General features: G+C 42.5%; 1 protein-coding gene and 1 long non-coding RNA gene across 4 annotated transcripts in view; one reads left to right on the top strand and one right to left on the bottom strand.

Annotated features, from left to right (window-relative positions):
* LOC125924399 (uncharacterized) overlaps nucleotides 1-224 on the bottom strand; it is an 81092-nt gene extending 80868 nt beyond the window's left edge. The window contains exon 1 of the long non-coding RNA XR_007458385.1: nucleotides 43-224. This is a non-coding gene — a long non-coding RNA (uncharacterized LOC125924399). The remainder of the gene's footprint in view (nucleotides 1-42) is intronic.
* Nucleotides 225-364: 140 nt separating this feature from the next.
* Nucleotides 365-18490, top strand: part of EFR3A (EFR3 homolog A) — a 105321-nt gene continuing 87195 nt past the window's right edge. For all 3 annotated transcript variants that reach the window (XR_007458384.1, XM_049632902.1, XM_049632904.1), the window contains exon 1: nucleotides 365-453. Coding sequence is in view for 2 of the 3 variants with exons in the window: in XM_049632902.1 (XP_049488859.1) it covers nucleotides 444-453 (10 nt within the window). In the remaining variant the exon portion in view is untranslated. The remainder of the gene's footprint in view (nucleotides 454-18490) is intronic.

Below are 18490 nucleotides of genomic sequence, written 5' to 3'. Positions count from 1 at the left end.
CACAAACATTATAAGGCGGTGCAACAAATATCGCTGACGTACCGCGAGTAAGGACTCATGCAAACGACAAAACGAAGCTCGAAGTTACTCTAGGCGACACTTTCTCTCCAAGTCCCCCACCTCCGCCCGCGCCCGGCCGCTCGGGTCCGTTCCTGGGCGGGGCTCGGCCGTAGGGCGGGGGCGGGGCCGGGGCGTCGGCGGCGTGCTGACGTCAGAGCGTGGAGACGCCCAACGCGGCGTCCGGCGCGCGGCTGGGCCGGCGGTGGCGGCTGTCGCTGGCCTCGTTGCGTGAGCCGCGGGGTCCGCGTCCGCTCCGTCCGCCCTTCGCCTTGCGCCCGGTCGGGGCCTCCGCGGCCCGGCGCCGGCCCGCCATGGTGCCGTCGGCGCGCCCTGCGCGGCCCCGCTGAGCCTGGGTGCGGCGGCGAGCGCGGCTCGGGGTCACCATGCCCACCCGTGAGTGGCCGGCCGAGGGTCGGGCCGGGCGGGGGGCGTTGGGAGGCGGCGGCCCGCACAGCGCGCGCTCCCGGGTGGTCCGCTGCGGCGGCGGGGAAGCCGGGCGGGACTGGGGAGAGCCGGGGAGAGCCAGGAAGTGCCAGCCGCCCGGCGAGTTACTTTCGTTTCGGCTCAGCCTGCCCGCGGGGAGGCGTGAGTCCGTTGCACGGACGGGGAAACTGAGGCCCGAGCGTTAAGCATGCCCGGGGAGTAAGTGGGAGAGCCGGAGTAACCTAGACCTGTGGGACTTCGAAGTCTAGGCTCTGTCCCCAGCTCCCGACGGAGCTGGGGCGACTTTATGGAAATGCTGGAAGTCACCGCGGTCGCAGCGCCGTCGCCAGCTGATTTCCTCGCGGGGGGGGGGGGGGGGGCAGGCGTCGCCTGGTGGGACGCGGGGTTCCTGGCGGGTCCGGCCCGGCCCAGAGCCCCTCCTCCAGGCTCGCGAAGTCCCAGCAGCTTGAATTTCTCCCCGTTGGTAACTCGCCGAGGTGGCTGAAGTAGGTGCTCTTTTGGGAACTTGTTAGGCTTCTGTGCCCCAAAGTGTGGCTGTTGGACCACCTGCTTCAGATTCACTTGGCTGCTGATTGCAAGTGCTGTTTGGGGTTCTTCCCAAGGCACCTTGACCCCGCAGCTCGGGCCCCGGAATCTGCGTGTTTAATAAGTGGCCTAGGTGTTACTGAGGGACTCTGAAGTTTGAAGAACATTGCATGTTGGGGACATTTTGGACAGACGGGGTAGGACAAGATTACTAATGACCCATTTTAAAACGACCCGGAGAATTGCATTGTGACTTGAAACCTAGTGGCCCATATGTGTCTGTGCAAACTAAGGAAATTCCCTAATTTTGCACGGAGAGGAAGCATGAAGATGATTGATTTGAAACTGTTTTCAATTAGGGCTCTTTTGAGTAAGCGTTTCATATTGTAAAATCTGTAAACACTTGAAAATACGCTTCCAGTTAGCTCACATTTTTTAGAATTCATAACTCCTAACTGTCCTTATTTTGGTAGACATAAGGGACATTGGATTTCCAGGTCAGCCTCAAATGCATGTTTTGTTTTCTGGTGGGTAAAGAGGAATTTTTTTCCGGATATTGAAAAAGGTTTATGTAATGCTGTGGCAAATCTTTAAATGATCTTGATGGAACGATTACTTTTAACTCGCCCTATTTATGTGGATAAGGTGGATTTTGTGTTCTGAACACAGTAATGTGTGTCCTTAACTCATGGTCTTGAAGTTTGTGTTCCTTAAATATGTCAATTTATGTTTTAATTGTATTCCTCTAGATTGGAGGAATATCATCATCATCATTATTGTTATTTCTTTTATATTGTTTATGATTTCTAAATGTATGTTCTTGTTATCCAGGAATATTTGAGATGAGCATTGTGCTAATCTTACTTTGAGAAAGGAAAAGGGAGAGGCGGTGTAAACACCTACTCTTGAAAGTTAAGGCTTCAAGTGGAATTTATTGGTAAAATGGCAATATAAGTTATGCTGTGAAATTAAATTTTTAGTGCTAAGATTATATGGCCTCATGGGGTGGATTCAGAAAACTTGTCTCTCTTTTTTTTTTCCCCCCCAAATGTTAATTTATTTTGAGAGAGAGGGTGCCTGTGTTTGCACACACGAGTGGGGGGGAAGGGCAGAGAGGGAGAGAGAGGATCCCAAGCAGAGCTCCCTGCAGGACTCAATCTCAGGACCAGGAGATCATGACCTGAGCCAAAACCCAGAGTTGGATGCTCAACTGATTGAGCCATTCAGGTGCCCCAGGAAACTTGTGTCTTTTAAAATATATGATTTACAATGCAAAATGAGGCAAGGATGAACCATGGCGTATTTGCATAGTTAACGATGCGGATTTTATGGCCCGATTGGAAGGCTAGTGAAATGTTTGAGTTATCTCTCATTATCATTGGTCGTATTTATTGTGGTACAGTTTCTGTGATTGCGTAAACACCTAGTACCAGCTGGCAGGACTCAGGTGAAGTGGTTGAGTTCACGTTGCCTTTTGTCCCTCTTCTTGGCCAGAACCACCAGCATTGCTGGGATAGTTCAGTGGACCGTGGTACTTCTTAGAAATCCTGTGTGGAGAATAAATGTCAACATAGGCGCTTTCTTTGGGGATGTTTTTAGGAAGGAATCTCTCTCCAAATCAACTGAACTTTTTAATTTATCTTTTTTAAATGTCAAATGAGTTCAGAGGCTCAGTTGCAAGCTGGACCCGTTAATCCTTTAAAGCTTTAGTGAATGAACGTATTGCTTTTCTCTTGGGGATGAACACTAGGGTCTCTCAGACTAGAACTCTGAAAGTGACCCTTGCTCTCAGCCATCGAATTATTCTCCTATTGCTGTTTGGTTGCTAATTTGGAATATTGATACTCTCAGTCATTGAAACCGGTGTTAATAAGCAGAATCTGATGGAGCGTGGTATACCCCTGAAGGCTAAGCAATTGCATTATCACATGAATGTTAACTAGTAGCTTCGATGGAGTTATTTTGAAGAGCCGGGAACTCTTTTGCAGAAAGCAGCTACCTGGAAGGATGCCTGACAGGAAGCTGCCGCGACAGGAATAATTCTGTGGTTATGTCACTATATTCAGCCAGTCGTTTGCAGTAATCACTAAGCACAGATTTTAAGAATGTTTCACTAAATGGTCTTTTCAAACCTACAAGCCTACAATTTGATACATCATGTCTCTAAAGGCCTTTATTTCAGCTTCTCCTTTGAAGGACCGTGAAGAAACATTTTGATCTTAAAGATTTTCAAACCCTGAGTCGGAATTGGAGTGGAAGCGATGTTACAGCTTAATCCAGCCATTTTATTTTCTTTTTCGTTTCAGGAGACTGAGACCCCCACGAGCCTCAGTGACGTGGCTGAGGTCACACCTGGAACAGAGCCAGGGCTCCAGCACACATCCAGTCCCTAGAATCCTTCACCGCGAGGAGTGTAGATGAGGTTTAGTTTTGGTGTTCCAGCACCACGATGATAGTAGTTTACCCTCCTCCCCCCTTTATTCCCTGCGATTACATGAAGATAAAAGTGAGTTTAGCCAAAACTTAAGTCAGGCATGTAAACTTCTAAGAAAATTTGACATTTTGCCTTTGCTTCTGTGTTGCCGCAGGACTCTGGGCAAAGAAGGCTGAGGGTTTCACTGGTGTATTCAGCGGATACTTGGTTCTGTAGGCACAGCCTTCCCGTTTTGGTAAACTGCTTATGTGAAAGGGGTTCCGGAGCTGACAATTGCCTCGAAACTGGTTCAGTAAAACCTGCTCTTTTATTATCTATGTAACATTATTGTATGTTGGCTAAGGGGAACTGAAACTGGTAAGCATTGTTTGCTACAAACTATACTTTCAGTAATTTGTGGTTAATGCTTTCTTTTCTCATTTAGATGTTGGCATTGATATCTGGTCAGATTTGTTAAGCTGTGGTAATGTGGTCACTTCATGTTTGTTTTTTTCCCCACCGATGAGGCTGATGATATTTGACTTATTTTTCAGTCTGTTCTTATGAAAGAGGTGCAAAGTACTGACGAATTGTGAAGCGAACGATGCATGCTGGGTGGAGAGGTTCCATTTAGAAATGCATTACCAGCAAATGACGTATTCCTGGCTTGTGAGCTCTTTGTGTTCATTGGTTCTGTGCACCTCTCCTCCCCCTTCCACCCAGCACCTATGTGTACTGCCAGAGTCCCAACTGAAGAATTTTCTTTCTCACAGTGACCTTTGGCCTGAGACTGGTGACTACTAGATCTCAACTTTCAGTCTGTCCCCACTCATGGGGCATGGGACATCGAAGAGGGTGTAGATGGTGGGAGGTAAGGCTGGAAGAGATAGGAGCCAGAACTTGAAGGATCTTGTATGCCATGAATGAACTTGACCAAAACTGTGTTCATGCGGTCACAGTCACTGACTGTCCTCTTTATAGGCGTACTGGCCATTTCCAATAGACTGATCACTTTATAGAAACTTAAAACCTGCTGTTAGTAATAGAGAATTAATTATTGAATGCTGTGGTGTGCCAGGCAGTATACTTTGTGCTTTATGAGAAATACCTTATTTCATTATTTTCTACTTTGTGGGAAGCCCTGATTGACATGTTATGGAAATGGAGAGATTGAAGTCCCGGAAGAGTTAAGCAGTTTGCCTGATTACAGTAAATGGTAGAGGTGGGATTGGAACTAGGTGGGTCTGGCTTCAGAGTCCTAGCTTTTTTTCACCCTACATTGTTCTGAGCCAGGCAGGAGTTGGGTCTACCAGATACTATCCGTTTCACCATTACTTTTGCTCAGCACTGTGCTTAGTTACGTAACAGGTGCTTGGTAAACGTTGAATCAGTGAATCTTAACTGGAGTCACAGAACTTATTCTTTGGATACCAAAACCTGAACTAAACCTTTTCCCATTAAAACAGTGTTATGAGAGTTCTATAATTCATGATTAGGTTCTTAGCAGGCCTGCCTCTAACATTTGTCAGGCTAAGAATACAGATGGAAGCTTGAAAATTGTAGTCTTAATCAGGATTTCTCAAACTTTGCTCTGTTGATGTCTTGGATTGGATAATGAATGTTTTGTTTGGGAGGTGAGGGCTGCTGTGTGCTTTGTGGGGTTTAGCAGCAACTTGGCCTTTACCCACTGGAGGCTAGTAGTAAATCTCCCTGTTCCCCAAAGTTGTGGCAGTCAAATCTGTATCCAGACATTGCCAAATGTCCCCTGGGGGAGTCATCATTGTCCCTGGGTTGAGAACCACTGATTTAAATATTTAAATATTATAGATCAGGCTCTTCCTGCAGCCCACGCTGCTTTCCTATCCAAGGTCCCTGTAGACATTGCCTTCTCAACCTGAAGGCCCAAAGGAACCTGCAGTCTGATCTAGTCAGTAGTGATCTGTAAGGTCAGGTCAGGGTCAGGAAAGACCCTTGACCTTGTCGGGCAACTTTGGGGAACCTAGGCAGGTTCCCCTTTGCCCATACCTTGCTTTTCCATCTCAAGATTTCCACACGGTTCTAAGTACCTTCCAGAGCTATACCATGTGGATACAGGGGTAGGTGGGAGGAGTAAGCCCAGCTTTCTGGAGAACTTATCTGCCACGGTGGGTGATCTGGAGTGAGCAACTTGAACCAGCAAGTGCATCTTTCTCTGGTTTCTCTGGCAGTGATTTCTAATATTGCCTCTCCGCTCGCTAGCCCACAAATCCCTCTAAATGAAAAAAAGTCCTTTGTTTTGGGAGGCAGAGGCCCTTTTTTTCCTGAGTCCAATGAAGGTACTATGTTAGGAGAAAGCTACAAATTACCCATTACATAGCTCTGCTTTGGTATGGAATGACCCCGTTGTCGTTAACAGCCTTCTGTAGGCATGGGATGGTTTGCAGTGGACAGATCTGATTTCATGTAGTCTGTCATATCCTCCCTTTGCATATTTATTTACTGCTGTCCACCTTCCTTTAGGTATTGTTAGATAACATGATTCCAATTTTTACTAAAGAAGGAATCACTGTGTAGGTATTTTTATTGTACTTATGAATCAGACAGTCTTTCTGTATGAACAGCTAGTTCTGTTACAAACTCCACTTTAAACTCCTTTGGAGGAGTCCCTGTGTAGACAATGAGTACCTCCTTATCCGATAGTGTTAGTAGAAGGTTTTATTGATGTTGAAGGAAACAGGTTCCTGGCATTCTCAGAAATGGAGAGGAGGGCACAGAAAATCCCGGTATGGCTCCCCCCACTTTAAGGAGGAAAGTGTCGACCAGTAGATAAGATGTGAGCTGTTTGTCTAGGTTAGGGCTTCTTCAATATTTTTGCAAAACAAACCCTGTTGAGAATCTGATGAAAGCAGATTTTCATATAAACTTCTGCATAGTTTCAAGAGATTCAAAAGCATACTGAGATGTGTCCCCTGCAAAAATGGAGATCACCAGAATGGCAGTTGTTCTTCGACCAAAGCTTTGTAATTCAGGTTGTAGAAGAATATCATCGTTTGCCAAATATATCATGCCATTTTTAATTTTATTTGTTTGTTTTTGAGAGAGAGTGTGTGCGCTCGTGTGTGTAAGGACGCAAGTGGGGGAGAGAGGCGGAGGGAGAGAGAGAGGGAGAGGGAGAGAGAGACAGAGAGAATCTTAAGCAGGCTTCGCACCCAGCACAGAGTCCGACTGGGGGTGATCTCAGATCATGACCTGAGCTGAAATCCAAGAGTCTGATGCTTAACTGACTGAGCCACTCAGGTGCCCCCATGTCATTATTTTGTAAAGACTTAGAATTGTTGGTTCTAATTTTTATTTTTTAAATTAAAAAAATGTTTATATATTTTATATGTACTATATGCACTTGTATATGTTTTATATTTGTATATGTTTGTGTATATTCTAAGTACTTTCTTCTTCTACTTTATTGCCCCCTATTTTACATGCTTTTTATAATTTTATCTTACCTCTCAGCTAGCCGACTGAAACCTCTTCTTATAATGTAGATGAATATTCACAAAGGCTTTTCTAAATTCAGCATGTATAAAGAGAGTTCATTTAGGAACTGTAGGATCACCGGAGAGGGAAAAATGAAATTGAATTGAATTTTACAGCTAAAAAGAACATTTAGTGCAATCATTAAGAGGAAGGTTAAACCAAGTAGGTTAAGTGTGCCAGTCAGCTGGGTAATGGAGTGCTGCCAGAACCTGGGTCATCTGAGTCCTGGAGGGGTGTTCACAGCTACATACCCTTCATACTGCCTTCATATGGGATAGAAGGATATATGATGGAAGTATTACAAAAATCTGTGGCTCAAGAGGTAAAGGATTTAAAGTTAATGTTAAACATAAAAAATTCGATATTTGCAGTTTTTTTTATAAACCAAGGAGAACACCAATTCTGTGTGGTTAAAGCATACACCTATGCTTATAAAAGTCTACGTACATTGATAAAGATTTTGGGGGAAATGATTACATTTCATTAATAAGGAAATGCAAATTAAAAGCTGAAATCATTTTCGGATTGTCAGATTCCCAAAGACTTTTTAATAACAGGCAAAGGTGGTGAGGTACAGTACGAAAGGTAGACGTTTAAATTGGTACAGATTTTTTTGGAAAGTAATCTGCAATATTTTATCAAGTGCTCTAATACTTCTGTTCATTGACCCAGTAATTTCACTTTTGGGAATCTATCCCTAAGAAATTACTGAAAACAGACTGTACCAAGGTTTCTGCACTGAGATGTTTATCGCAGTAATATTTATAAGATGGTGAAAACACAGAAACTTCTGTAGCCAATAATGAGGAAGTGAAATTGAATGAGGAACATTAATGCAACCATTAAAAATGATACTTTTGAATGTGCTGAGGTTATGAATTATTTTTATTTTCTTTGTAATTTGTGTTTTTCCGATTTTCTATATAGTTAGCATATAGTCTACAATCAGAAGAAGGTGCTTAAGGCTCTTCACAGCTTTAACGTAATTTTTTAAAAAAATTTAAATTTTTTTCACAAAACTGAAATGAAACATTAAAATACTGCCCTGAACTGGCTTTTGCCTTAGTCCACGGAAAAGAATTTTGATTGATCAAATAGTGTTGGTTGTATATATATCTGGCTTAGGAGAACATTGCGTTTGTTGTCTGACTACCATTGCTGTCCTATGCTGGGAGATGTAAAATGCTGGGAATTACTTTGAACAGTGGTTGGTGAATAATGTTCTTAAATAGGAAGTAAAATAATGGGGCTTTTTTTTTTTTTTTTTTTAATCATTGGTATTTTAGTCTGAAAGGAGGAAGAAATAATCTGATTTATTAAGTGGTGGTTTCAATCATGAAAACCTGAAAGGTTAAGATGAGTCATTATGTGTGGGTTCAATTTATTAGGAGTTTGCAGGGTCTTTTTGAGTGGGGGCGGGGAATGATTGTGTGTTCTAGAATGAATACAGTTCTAGGGAAGTATGATCGTAAAATGAACGCTGGCAATTCCTCCTATGATTAAGATGTCAAACCTGTCAAAATTCTCTCATTTGTATTTGCCGGCTTTGTGCAGTTCTTGAAATGAGCTTGTTCTTGCATATGCTCTAAAGCAAACAGGAGCTACTGTTACTTTTACTCTTTCCACGTAGGCTGTCATATTCTTCCTTCTGTATATTTATTTACTGCTCTTTAACTTCAGGGATTATTAGATAGCATGATTCTCTTTTTATTAAAGAAGGAGTCACTACTCAGATTTTTTTCATTGTACCTCCAGATTAAGAGTTTGCTGTGTTCTAAAATTAGGCATTAAATTTTTGCTCTGCAGTCTTCAAAAAGACCTCTGTCCTCCTAAATGCTTTTTATTAATTTATTTATTTAGCTTGTTTTTATTCCTACCTAGTGGGTTATTCAGCTGTACCTTTTTCTTTTCACTAGCTGAACTCCAGGGTATTCCTGCTGCTGGAGTTTTCTGGGTAATGCTAAGTGTTCTTCACACCCCTGCTATTTAATTGACTTTCTGAACAGCTGTCTTGGCAATTTGCTACAGAGTTCGCTGTGCTGTGGATGCACTTAACTTTAAATGGATCTCACTCCTGCTGGGCAGAGAAAATGAAGTACAAGGTGTTCAAGTCTGCCATTGTCAATTGCTGGGACTTCATAAACTTTGTGGAAGGTACTGTGTCAGGCTGAAGGACCGGCCTGGAAGTTGAAAGGAGCGGCCCATTTATGAATATGACCCAAATGGACTTATGAACTTAGTTATAAGTATTTTTACTAGCTGTTTGACCTGATAAGTGGAAAATGATAATACCTCTCAGGGATATTTAGATGCAGTAGAACTTACGTAATTGTGCTTTAGAGGTAGAAATACCTCGTGAACGTGTTATTAGAATCAGTATGTGTAAGGGCAAGGTAGGTGCTTCTTGGATTATTACCGTTTGCTGTCTGAGGTTCCAGGAGGGCTTCTGCAGACAAGAGAGCACTCCAGGCAGATGGGTAGCGGCTGCGATTTGGGGTCTGAGCCCCTGGGGCCTTCTCTTGTTCTCATAGCTGGGCTGTACCATCCGAACGTCAGAGGTCCGCTTTCTTCTGCAGTTCACAGCCCTGAGTAGAAACAGCTTACACGACTTGTCCACTCCCTGGTTCACCTTTTCTCTTGGTTCCATCCTGGTTCTTTGCTTGGTCTTCTGAGGATGGGAGCACCTTTGGGAGGCTCTCCAGGTTTGTCTTACTGCACCAGGTGCGTGACATGGAACGATTCAGGGGCAGGAAGAGAGTGATGTACGTTTGCTTCAGTTCAGTTCTGTTTCTGTTACCTTTACAAAAGCTCCGTTCCCTGGCACAGATTCTCCTTGTTGGTTCCTAAGAATCCATGTTACTGATCCACATCGGAGGCTTGCACAAGGGAAGCTCGAGCTCCCTTTAGAGCCAAAATTTTCAAAGTGTCTTCCATGAATGTGTAATAGGGACTGTTGAGCGAGCAGGTGGGCTTCTCTACCTGACCCAGCCACAGCTGGAGTAGCTTTTTATTGTGGGATTCTGCATTCGATTTCTGTAGGGAAATCATGTTGGCTGCTTTTTAGAAATTTAAAATTTATAATCTTAGTAGAATATGCCCTCAGACAAAAACATAAGACGTTTTAGAATTAAAAGCTTAGGAACTGAGGGGCGCCTGTGGCTCAGTCGGTTAAGCCTCCGACTTTGGCTCAGATCATGATCTCGTGATCCGTGCGCTGGAGCCTGCGTTGGGCTCTGTGCTGACAACTCTGAGCCTGGAGCCTGCTTTGGATTCTGCATCATCCTCTCTCTGCCCCGCTCCTGCTCGTGTTCTGTGTTCCTCTCTCTCAAAAATGAATAAATATTAAAAAAAAAAAAAAAAAAAAACTTAGGAACTGAGAGGCAAAAACCAAAGCCATCGACCTGATGGCGTCTCACCTCTTTTGCTCTGATGACCTCCAGGAGTGGAACTGTCTGCTTTCTCCTTGTAGTCGTTTCAGTCATACAGTCATAGGTGCTGTCAGTGTGTTATTGGAGTCACAAATGTTCTCTTTCGGTTTTCTCGTTTTCCTTTGGATTTCTCTTAGGGATTCATTCATTCAGCAAATTATTTTAGTGCCTATGTTGGCAGGGCACTACTGGGTGGGGAATACAGAGATGAATAAAGCAGTCTCTAGCTTTAAGAAGTTAATAGAACCTTGTGTAGATGGCTGTAACACAAAGGACGTGGTAAGCAGCCTAAAATGGTGCTGTGGAGTCTAGAGGAGAGACTGCAAGGGCAAGGTGAGTGCAAGGTGCCATCAGAAGCCCGAGGAGTGATAGGAGAAGCATGGATTTGGGGAAAGTGTTTGAGGTGAGTCATATGGGGGGAAATAACTAGCAGCCAGTTGAAGTAAGTCATTGATACTGGGGAAAGTGAAGACTTGAAGGTGTGTGCGTGTGTGTGTGCGGGTATTTGGTAATTTTGTCTTTTAATCAACACATTTATTCAGTCCCTACTACGAGTCAGTTTTCATAGACACTGAGGGTACAGCAGTATGCTCATACTGGGCACAATGGGCGTCATCATGGATGTCATGCCTGCTCTCACGAAGCTTAGTCTTGAGGGGAAGACAAGTCCAGAGCACGTAATTACGCTGACCGGGCAGGGAGCTTTACGAGCACCTGTACCTGTTTCCTTTACCACTGTATGTAGCTTTTGATGTAGCGCTTGGCCCGTGATACACATTCCGTGTATGTTTGTAGAGTAACTCAAATTACTAAGAGAAACACAGGTTGCTATGGGCGCACATAAGCAAGGTTGGAGGGAGAACCGTTAGAGGTTATTAAAGTACAGTAGCCTGAGCGATGGGCTTTGGACTTGGATGATGGTAGTGAGGTAGATTGCAGTGGACCAGTCTGTATACTGCTGGGGAAGTACAGTTGATAGAATTAATTGGATGAGGGGTTGAGGGAGAAGGAGGAGTCAGAATCCCTCCAGAGTTTCATGCTTGATCACTGGGGTGAACTGGTCTGGTTCATGCTTGATCACTGGGGTGAACGGAAAGTCGTATAGGGACTTTCTGGAGAAAGAGCAATTGGGGAAATGAGGATGGAACCTGAGTCCGTTTTGGGCTGTGATAAGTGTGTGATTCCTGAAAGGACATTCAGAGCGCGTTTGTAGTGGGTGAGATTACCAAAGGCTAGGCTGTAAAGAGGCTCAGGGCAGATCCTTGAGGAATGTGTCCACTTAAGGCTTAAATAGGCAGAGGGACCAAAGAGGGAGCAGGTGGCGCATAAATCAAATACCGCTGCAACCAGTGCATGACAAGAGCTGTGTCAGACTCAGATGAAGGCCCATTTATTTATAGTAGCATCTGAAACATTCCAATATAGCACGAAAAGGGGGAAAAGTGTCTTACTGTTTGATCTGATGCTACGACAGTTTGTGAAGTGCTAGGAAAGAAATCTTAAAGCTTAGGGACCGAAAGACGATTGTGTATCGAAACCATGGTATGTACCGTCCTGTCCTTAAGGCCTTCACTGTCTTGTCACTGCTTTCTGGCTGGGGGAAGGGATCATCATTCTAGGTTGAGAGGACGTGAACTGTTCTATGATTCCTGCACAAACATGCTTAATTGTGCACTTTGCAAGGAGAAATGAAGGCACCTCCACATATGTAATAGAAAAATTTTCATGTAGAACTGAATTGTCAGTAACGTGTCTCTTGTTGTCTTTTTTGGAGTCTCATTATTATGTGTGTGCGTGAAAGAACTGAATGCTTTGCTGGCGGCAGGTCCGGTGCTCACATAGACTTGCCGATGAACTGCTTTCTCTCTCAGACGTGAGAGGTGTCTGCACTTGAACTGTCCCCCGAGAGCCTCCACTAGCTCTTTGAGTTCTCCACACGATTTTCTCCCCTTACACAGCTAATGCTGCTCTTTTTTCCCTCCGTCCATTGTTTTCTGTGTATTTACCGACTGCAACTCAGTAAGCAGCCTCCATTCTTCTTTTAGAGAGAGAGTGTGAGTGAGGGAGAGGGCAGAGGGAGAAAAGAAAGAGAATCCCGAGCATCTCCGTGCTCCGCGTGGAACCTGACGCGGGGCTCCACTCCACAACCTTGAGATCATGAGCAGAAATCAGGAGTTGGATGGATGCTCACCCCGACCGAGCCACCCAGCACCCCTTGCAGCCTCTGTTCTTTATTTCGGCAGCATAGAAATATCCCTGCTCTTTTTGTTGCCTTGATAGGGTACAGCAGCATGCTGGTTAAGGGCTGAACAGCTTTTAAGAATTTTAATTCTTGTATAGTTAGCATACAGTGTGGTACTCGTTTCAGGTGTACAGTAGAGTGATTCAGCAAATCCGTACGTCACCCTGTGCTCATCAGGACAAGTGCACTACCTAGTCCCCATCACCTATTTCTTCCGCCCCCTACCCACCTCCCCTCTGACCAGCATCTTGTTCTCTTTGCTTAGGGATCTGTTTCTTGGTTTGTCCCTCTCTCTTTTTTCCCTTTGCTCATTTGTTTTGTTTCTTAAATTCCACATATGAATGAAATCATATGGTATTTGTGTTTCTCTGACTTATTTCGCTTAGCATAATTCTCTCTGGCTCCAGCCATGTCATGGCAAATGGCAAGATACTCTTTTTTATGGATAAATAATACTCCATGGTGTGTGTGTGTGTACTTATACGTACATACTACATCTTCTTTATCCAGTCATCTTTCCCTGGACACTTGGGCTGCTTCCATAATTTGGCTCTTATAAATCATAGTGCTATAAACATAGGGGTACAGTTTTAAAGGGCTGAACAATTTTAAAAGCTCTGTATCCAGTGGTTCTGAGGACTAGGAAGGGGTGAATATAATTAAGTGTGGTTTGGCTGCTGAGTTTTTGTTGGAATGGCAGTTGATTCCACCATCCTTAATTTTTTTTAACCTAAAATTGCATTGTATTTCAGCCTTGCTAAACAATTTGAGTATTTCCATAAAAGATAATTTTCCATTGATTCTTTAAAATTCTCCAGTATAAGTATAATTAAACATAAATAAATATAAAAATATAATTTGTATATTTAATAAATATATAAAAAAATATAAATAACATTTCAACAGTTGCAGTAATAAAGTGACTAGTACAAATATATACAGATTTACAGGTTCTTGGTGTATAACATCACAGAAAATTGCTGGTATTTTTTCTTCCATGCATTAGTAATAATGTTTAAAAAAAAATTTTTTTTTGGGGGGGTGCCTGGGTGGCTCTGTCGGTTAAGCCTCCAGCTTTAGCTCAGGTCATGATCTTGCAGTTTGTGGATTCGAGCCCTGCATCAGGCTCTGCTGACAGCTCAGAGCCTGCAGCCTGCTTCAGATTCTGTCTTCCTCTCTCTCTGCCCCTCCCCTGTGTGCACACACACTTGTCTGTCTCTGTCTCTCTCAAAAATAAATAAACATTAAAAAAAGTTTTAAAAAATTGGTTAAAAAATTTTTTTTGATGTTTATTTTTGAGAGCGCAAGTGCAGGTCGGGGAGGAGCAGAGAGACAGGGGGACAGAGGAGCCAAAGCTGGCACTGCGCTGACAGCAGGGAGCCTGATGCGGAGCCCAAGTCTGATGCTCAACCCTACTGAGCCACCCAGGTGCCCATAATGTCTTACTTTTGAAATCGAAAATTTAGTAATCCTTGGAAGTCTTACGGGGGCGTCAGATTTTACTTTATGATTCACTAAAAAAATGTGAGAAAAGATTAGATTGCCCTCTTAGCATTTTGATTAACATAAAAATCAATTGTATATACTGACTGTGATGATAATGTGTGTGCGATAAATTAAAAGAAGTCTTAGGCTTTTTTGACTTTGCGTTACTAAAATCTCATGATTGGAGTGAATACAAAATGTTTAGAGTCTCTGCTTTAGTTAGAAGTTTGGGGAGACTATATCAAACACTGAAACTTGGAGGTTTAAATTAGGAGCTTAATATTTTTTTATTCAGCTTTTTACTTATTAGCAAGGCTTATCAACAAGTCTGTGGTATATTTTGCTCTCTTTAAACTTGGGATAAAAAATAACTTACAGTATGCATTCTGTTTAGGTACATAATTAACGGCGCTACCCGTCTTTTCCTTTACTGTTTAATCAGAAAATGTAATCATCTCAATTCAGATGAAAATCTTTAACATATGGCATAGATGCTGTGGGTGTTGTGAAATTTATAAGACTCAGGGCTGTTGGTATATTAAATGTATTTGTAATTGTGGAAGTTACAAACATCCCCAGCAGATTTAACACTTTTGTTACTCTATGACTAATGGGGAAATAGGAATTTGTTAAAATTTAAGTAGTTGTGGGATTTTAAAGCTGATTTGAATTTTGCTTGATATAACTTATATCCTCCTTGTGAAATATTCGGAGGGTTTTAATTAAAAATAATGCATATCAACCTAGTTAAACTGAAAAAAGTTTCAGTCATTGTCTCTGGTAGATTCTTTTTGCTCTTAAGAGTGACAAATTATTATGTTTTGATTGAAGGGTTTATTTTTCTAGACTATAGTGCCTTAGTTTTTAAAAGTAGAAATGGTATTTGTTGGTGCTTTTTGGAAAAGAGCTTACTTCAAAAAGTTCAAAAACCATCACTCCTATCACTTTTCGTTATCTGTGTTTTCATTTTGTATAGTAGGGTAGCAGTAGGGTTTTAAACCATGACCTTAGTGTTACAGATAACATGTTAAGATCACAATAGGTCTAATGAGGGAAGTAATTGATTTTTAAAAACACCTTTATTGAGATACAATTTGCATCCCATAAAGTTTACCTGCTTTAAGTGTATAGAAAGACTGGATCTTTATATAAACCAAAAACCCTGGGAATTACCTGAGCAGTGATTATGAACATGAATTTCCAGATGCCCCACTTTTTTTCCCCTCCAGATTTTGTTGCAGTAGGACTCACATTTTGATAAATACTAGGAGACTTGCTAAAATTAAAGATCTGAAATTCCAGTTCTTTTTAATCTCCTCATTGTAAAGAAGATATTTTTATCTGTGCGTTTTTAAACTTGCATAGTATACCGTTAAGTTTAAAACTCTGAAATCATCCAGTATCAGATTACCATAATCACAATATAGTCATAGTTACCGAGGGGAGAAATCACTGTACTTTCTTCTCTGCCTGCTCTGTCTCTAAAGCAAAGGATTCCCATGTTATCGTTACAAAGTAGTGGGGGCTCTGGCTTCAAAACCGGATATTGCTTAAAGTACGGGTTTGCTGCTAGGATTTGGGGAAAGGTTGCACAGCATCGTTTCCATTATTTTCCTTATTGATTTGGGGACACTTGTGCCAGAGCGTGGTGTTGTTACAAGCGGAAACTCAAGTGCACAGTGAATAGGAAAGCCTTTTAAGGAATCCCGGGCAGTGGTCATCGTTTGGCTGTTTGTGAAGTCCTGGGGTTCTCCCCGCCTTTTCTCAGTAGTTGAGTCCTCCATGTAGCTCTTGCTTAGTCTCTGGTGTGCTGGAAATTTAGCAGTGACTTTTTGTGGAGGCGCTCTAAAAGTGTAACAAAAGCGTCTCCTTCTTTCCCCCTACATATTCTTATATTCTTAGGGGCATTTTAGTTCCTTTTTTTGTTTGTTTGTTTTTATTATAGCACGGGGAAAGGACCCATGAGCAGAAAGAGCTGCTTCTTAGGGACATTTTAGAGCTCAGAATAACGTATAAGTAGGAAAAGAAGATAATTTCTAGAAGTGGAATGTTTTGTAATACGACACATTCTCAGGCTGGGTGTCACTTCTCCATTCTCTGCCATCTGACTTGGTTTTTGTACCATGGTAACAATAGTACAGTCTTTTGGCAGCTGCATAATATTTTGACTGTGTTACTTTAGTCTCTAAACTAAACTGTTCAGTTTTGTTTTTTTTTTTTTTTAAGCCATTTCAGGAAGACAGTGCGGTGCATAAACTGTTAAGAGCACAGGCTCTTAAATGGATCCAGCGGTTCTAGCTGTGTGACCTTGGGTTAATCTTTCTTTCTTGCTTGCTTTCTTTCTCTTTTTTCTTTCTTTCTGTTTATTTTTGAGAGACCAAGAGAGACTGAGCACAAGCAGGGGAGGGGCAGAGAGAGAGGGGAGACACAGAATCTGAAGCAGGCTCCAGGCTCTGAGCTGTCATCACAGAGGCCAGCGCAGGGCTCAAACCCACAAACCGTGAGATCATGACCTGAGCCGAAGTCGGACGCTTAATTGACTGAGCCACCTAGGCGCCCTGGACTCTTACTTTTGTGATCCCCTATTTGTAACCTGTAAATGTTGATGATTCATAATAGGGTTCTTGTGAACATTAAGGAAGATAAAATCAGAAATATAGTAGATATTCACATATTTGTTAAATGCATTTTGAAAGAATCAGACTGGCAGATAAGGAATAAGAGCAGGGATCCTGGGGTAGATTAGGCCCCATAGTCATTTGGTTAGGTCTTCAGGTTTTCTACTCTTTGCACTATATCCTTGAAACCAGAATTTGTCTCATGGACCTTGCATTTAGCAGTGGGTGTTGTGTTAGTTTGCCTGGGGCTGCTGTAACAGAGGAGCACAGACTGAGTGGCATAAACACTTTATTGGTTCACAGTTCCGGAGGTCAGAAGTCTGGGATCAGGGTGTTGGCAGGGTCTTTCCCAGTGCTGTGAGGGCAGCGTGTGTTCCAGGCCTCTCTCGCTGACTGGTAGATGCCCCCCTTCGTGTTCACGTGGAGTTCTTTCTGTATGTGTGTCTGTCTCCGAATTTCACCTCTTTTACAGATACCAGTCTTTTACAGATACTTGTCGGATTAGGGCTGCTCTGATGACTTTATTCTAACCTAATTACCTCTGCGGACTCTGTCTGTTAATAAAGTCACATTCTGAGGCACTGGGAGTTAGACTTCAACACCAGAATTTAGGGGCGATACATTTGAACCTATAATAGGTATGTTTGAGACATGAAAGTGAAAATTTTTTTTAGTTGTAAGTTTCCATTTTTAAAACCATGCTTATCTAATAAACTTTGATGTAAGCTGGTGGCATAGTCACTTTTTCTTTTACCCAGACCAAACAGTCATTTACTTAAAGTTAAGTATATTTGGCTCCAGAAGAAAATTGGTGGAATTGAGCAAAAATTCTTTCTTTTCATATCTGTTATTTTGTATGCTTCTGCTGGGATGGGGAAAGAATGAGTTTGGATGACTGGAATATCAAGGAATGAATTACAAACTCTCGGGGGCTGACTTCAGGTCATTTTGGCATTGGAATCGATTTCAGAAAGGGCACATCGCTGCTAAGTAGAAACTCATGGGTGTACATGCCATATGAAATTTTACTTGTGATAGTTTCCCAAGGCCGCTGGAACGAGGTACCACCAACGGGATGGTTTAGACAACAGAACATGCTCACTGTGCTGGAAGTTAGAAGTTTGAAATCAGGGTGTGGGCGAGGCCCTGCTTCCCGAGGCTCCGAAGAAGAATCTTTCCTTGCTTTGTCTAGCTCTGCTGCTTGTTGGCAGGCCTGAGTTCCTGGTTTGTGGCAGCATAACTAATCCCTTCCTGTCTTCCCCTCGCCTTCTTCCCTGTCAGTCTCCACGTCTTTCTCTCTTTATAAGGATACTGGAAATTGATGAAGGGTGTGCCTTAATCCGGTAGGACTTCATTTTAGCTTGATTAGCTGTGCAAAACCTGTTTCCAAATAAGATTACATTCCTAGGCATCGGGTGAGGACTTCAACGTATCTTTTTTGGGGGGAACACAGTTGTTCCGACAGCATTTGTTCATCGCTTTAAAAAGTTAGCTTTACTTTTAATTTCTTTCTCTAATCTTTTAAGTATTCCTGACTAGTAAATGGACAACTTTGTTACCACAAATTAATGTACTTCAGCCTGATAACTCGGAACTGTCCACTGTCCTGACTGCTAACCCATTGCCTTGGTTTTCCAGGTAGAGAGTTAGGGTTCATTTTTTGACTGTTTTAACCGTTTGTTGCAAATTCTTATTTTTTTAATTTCTCTTTCTTTCTTTCTTTCTTTCTTTCTTTCTTTCTTTCTTTCTTTCTTTCTTTCTT

This window comes from Panthera uncia, chromosome F2, assembly GCF_023721935.1.
Source record: "Panthera uncia isolate 11264 chromosome F2, Puncia_PCG_1.0, whole genome shotgun sequence".
Taxonomy (NCBI): Eukaryota; Metazoa; Chordata; class Mammalia; order Carnivora; family Felidae; genus Panthera; species Panthera uncia.
This window is presented reverse-complemented; position numbering and strand designations above follow the sequence as displayed.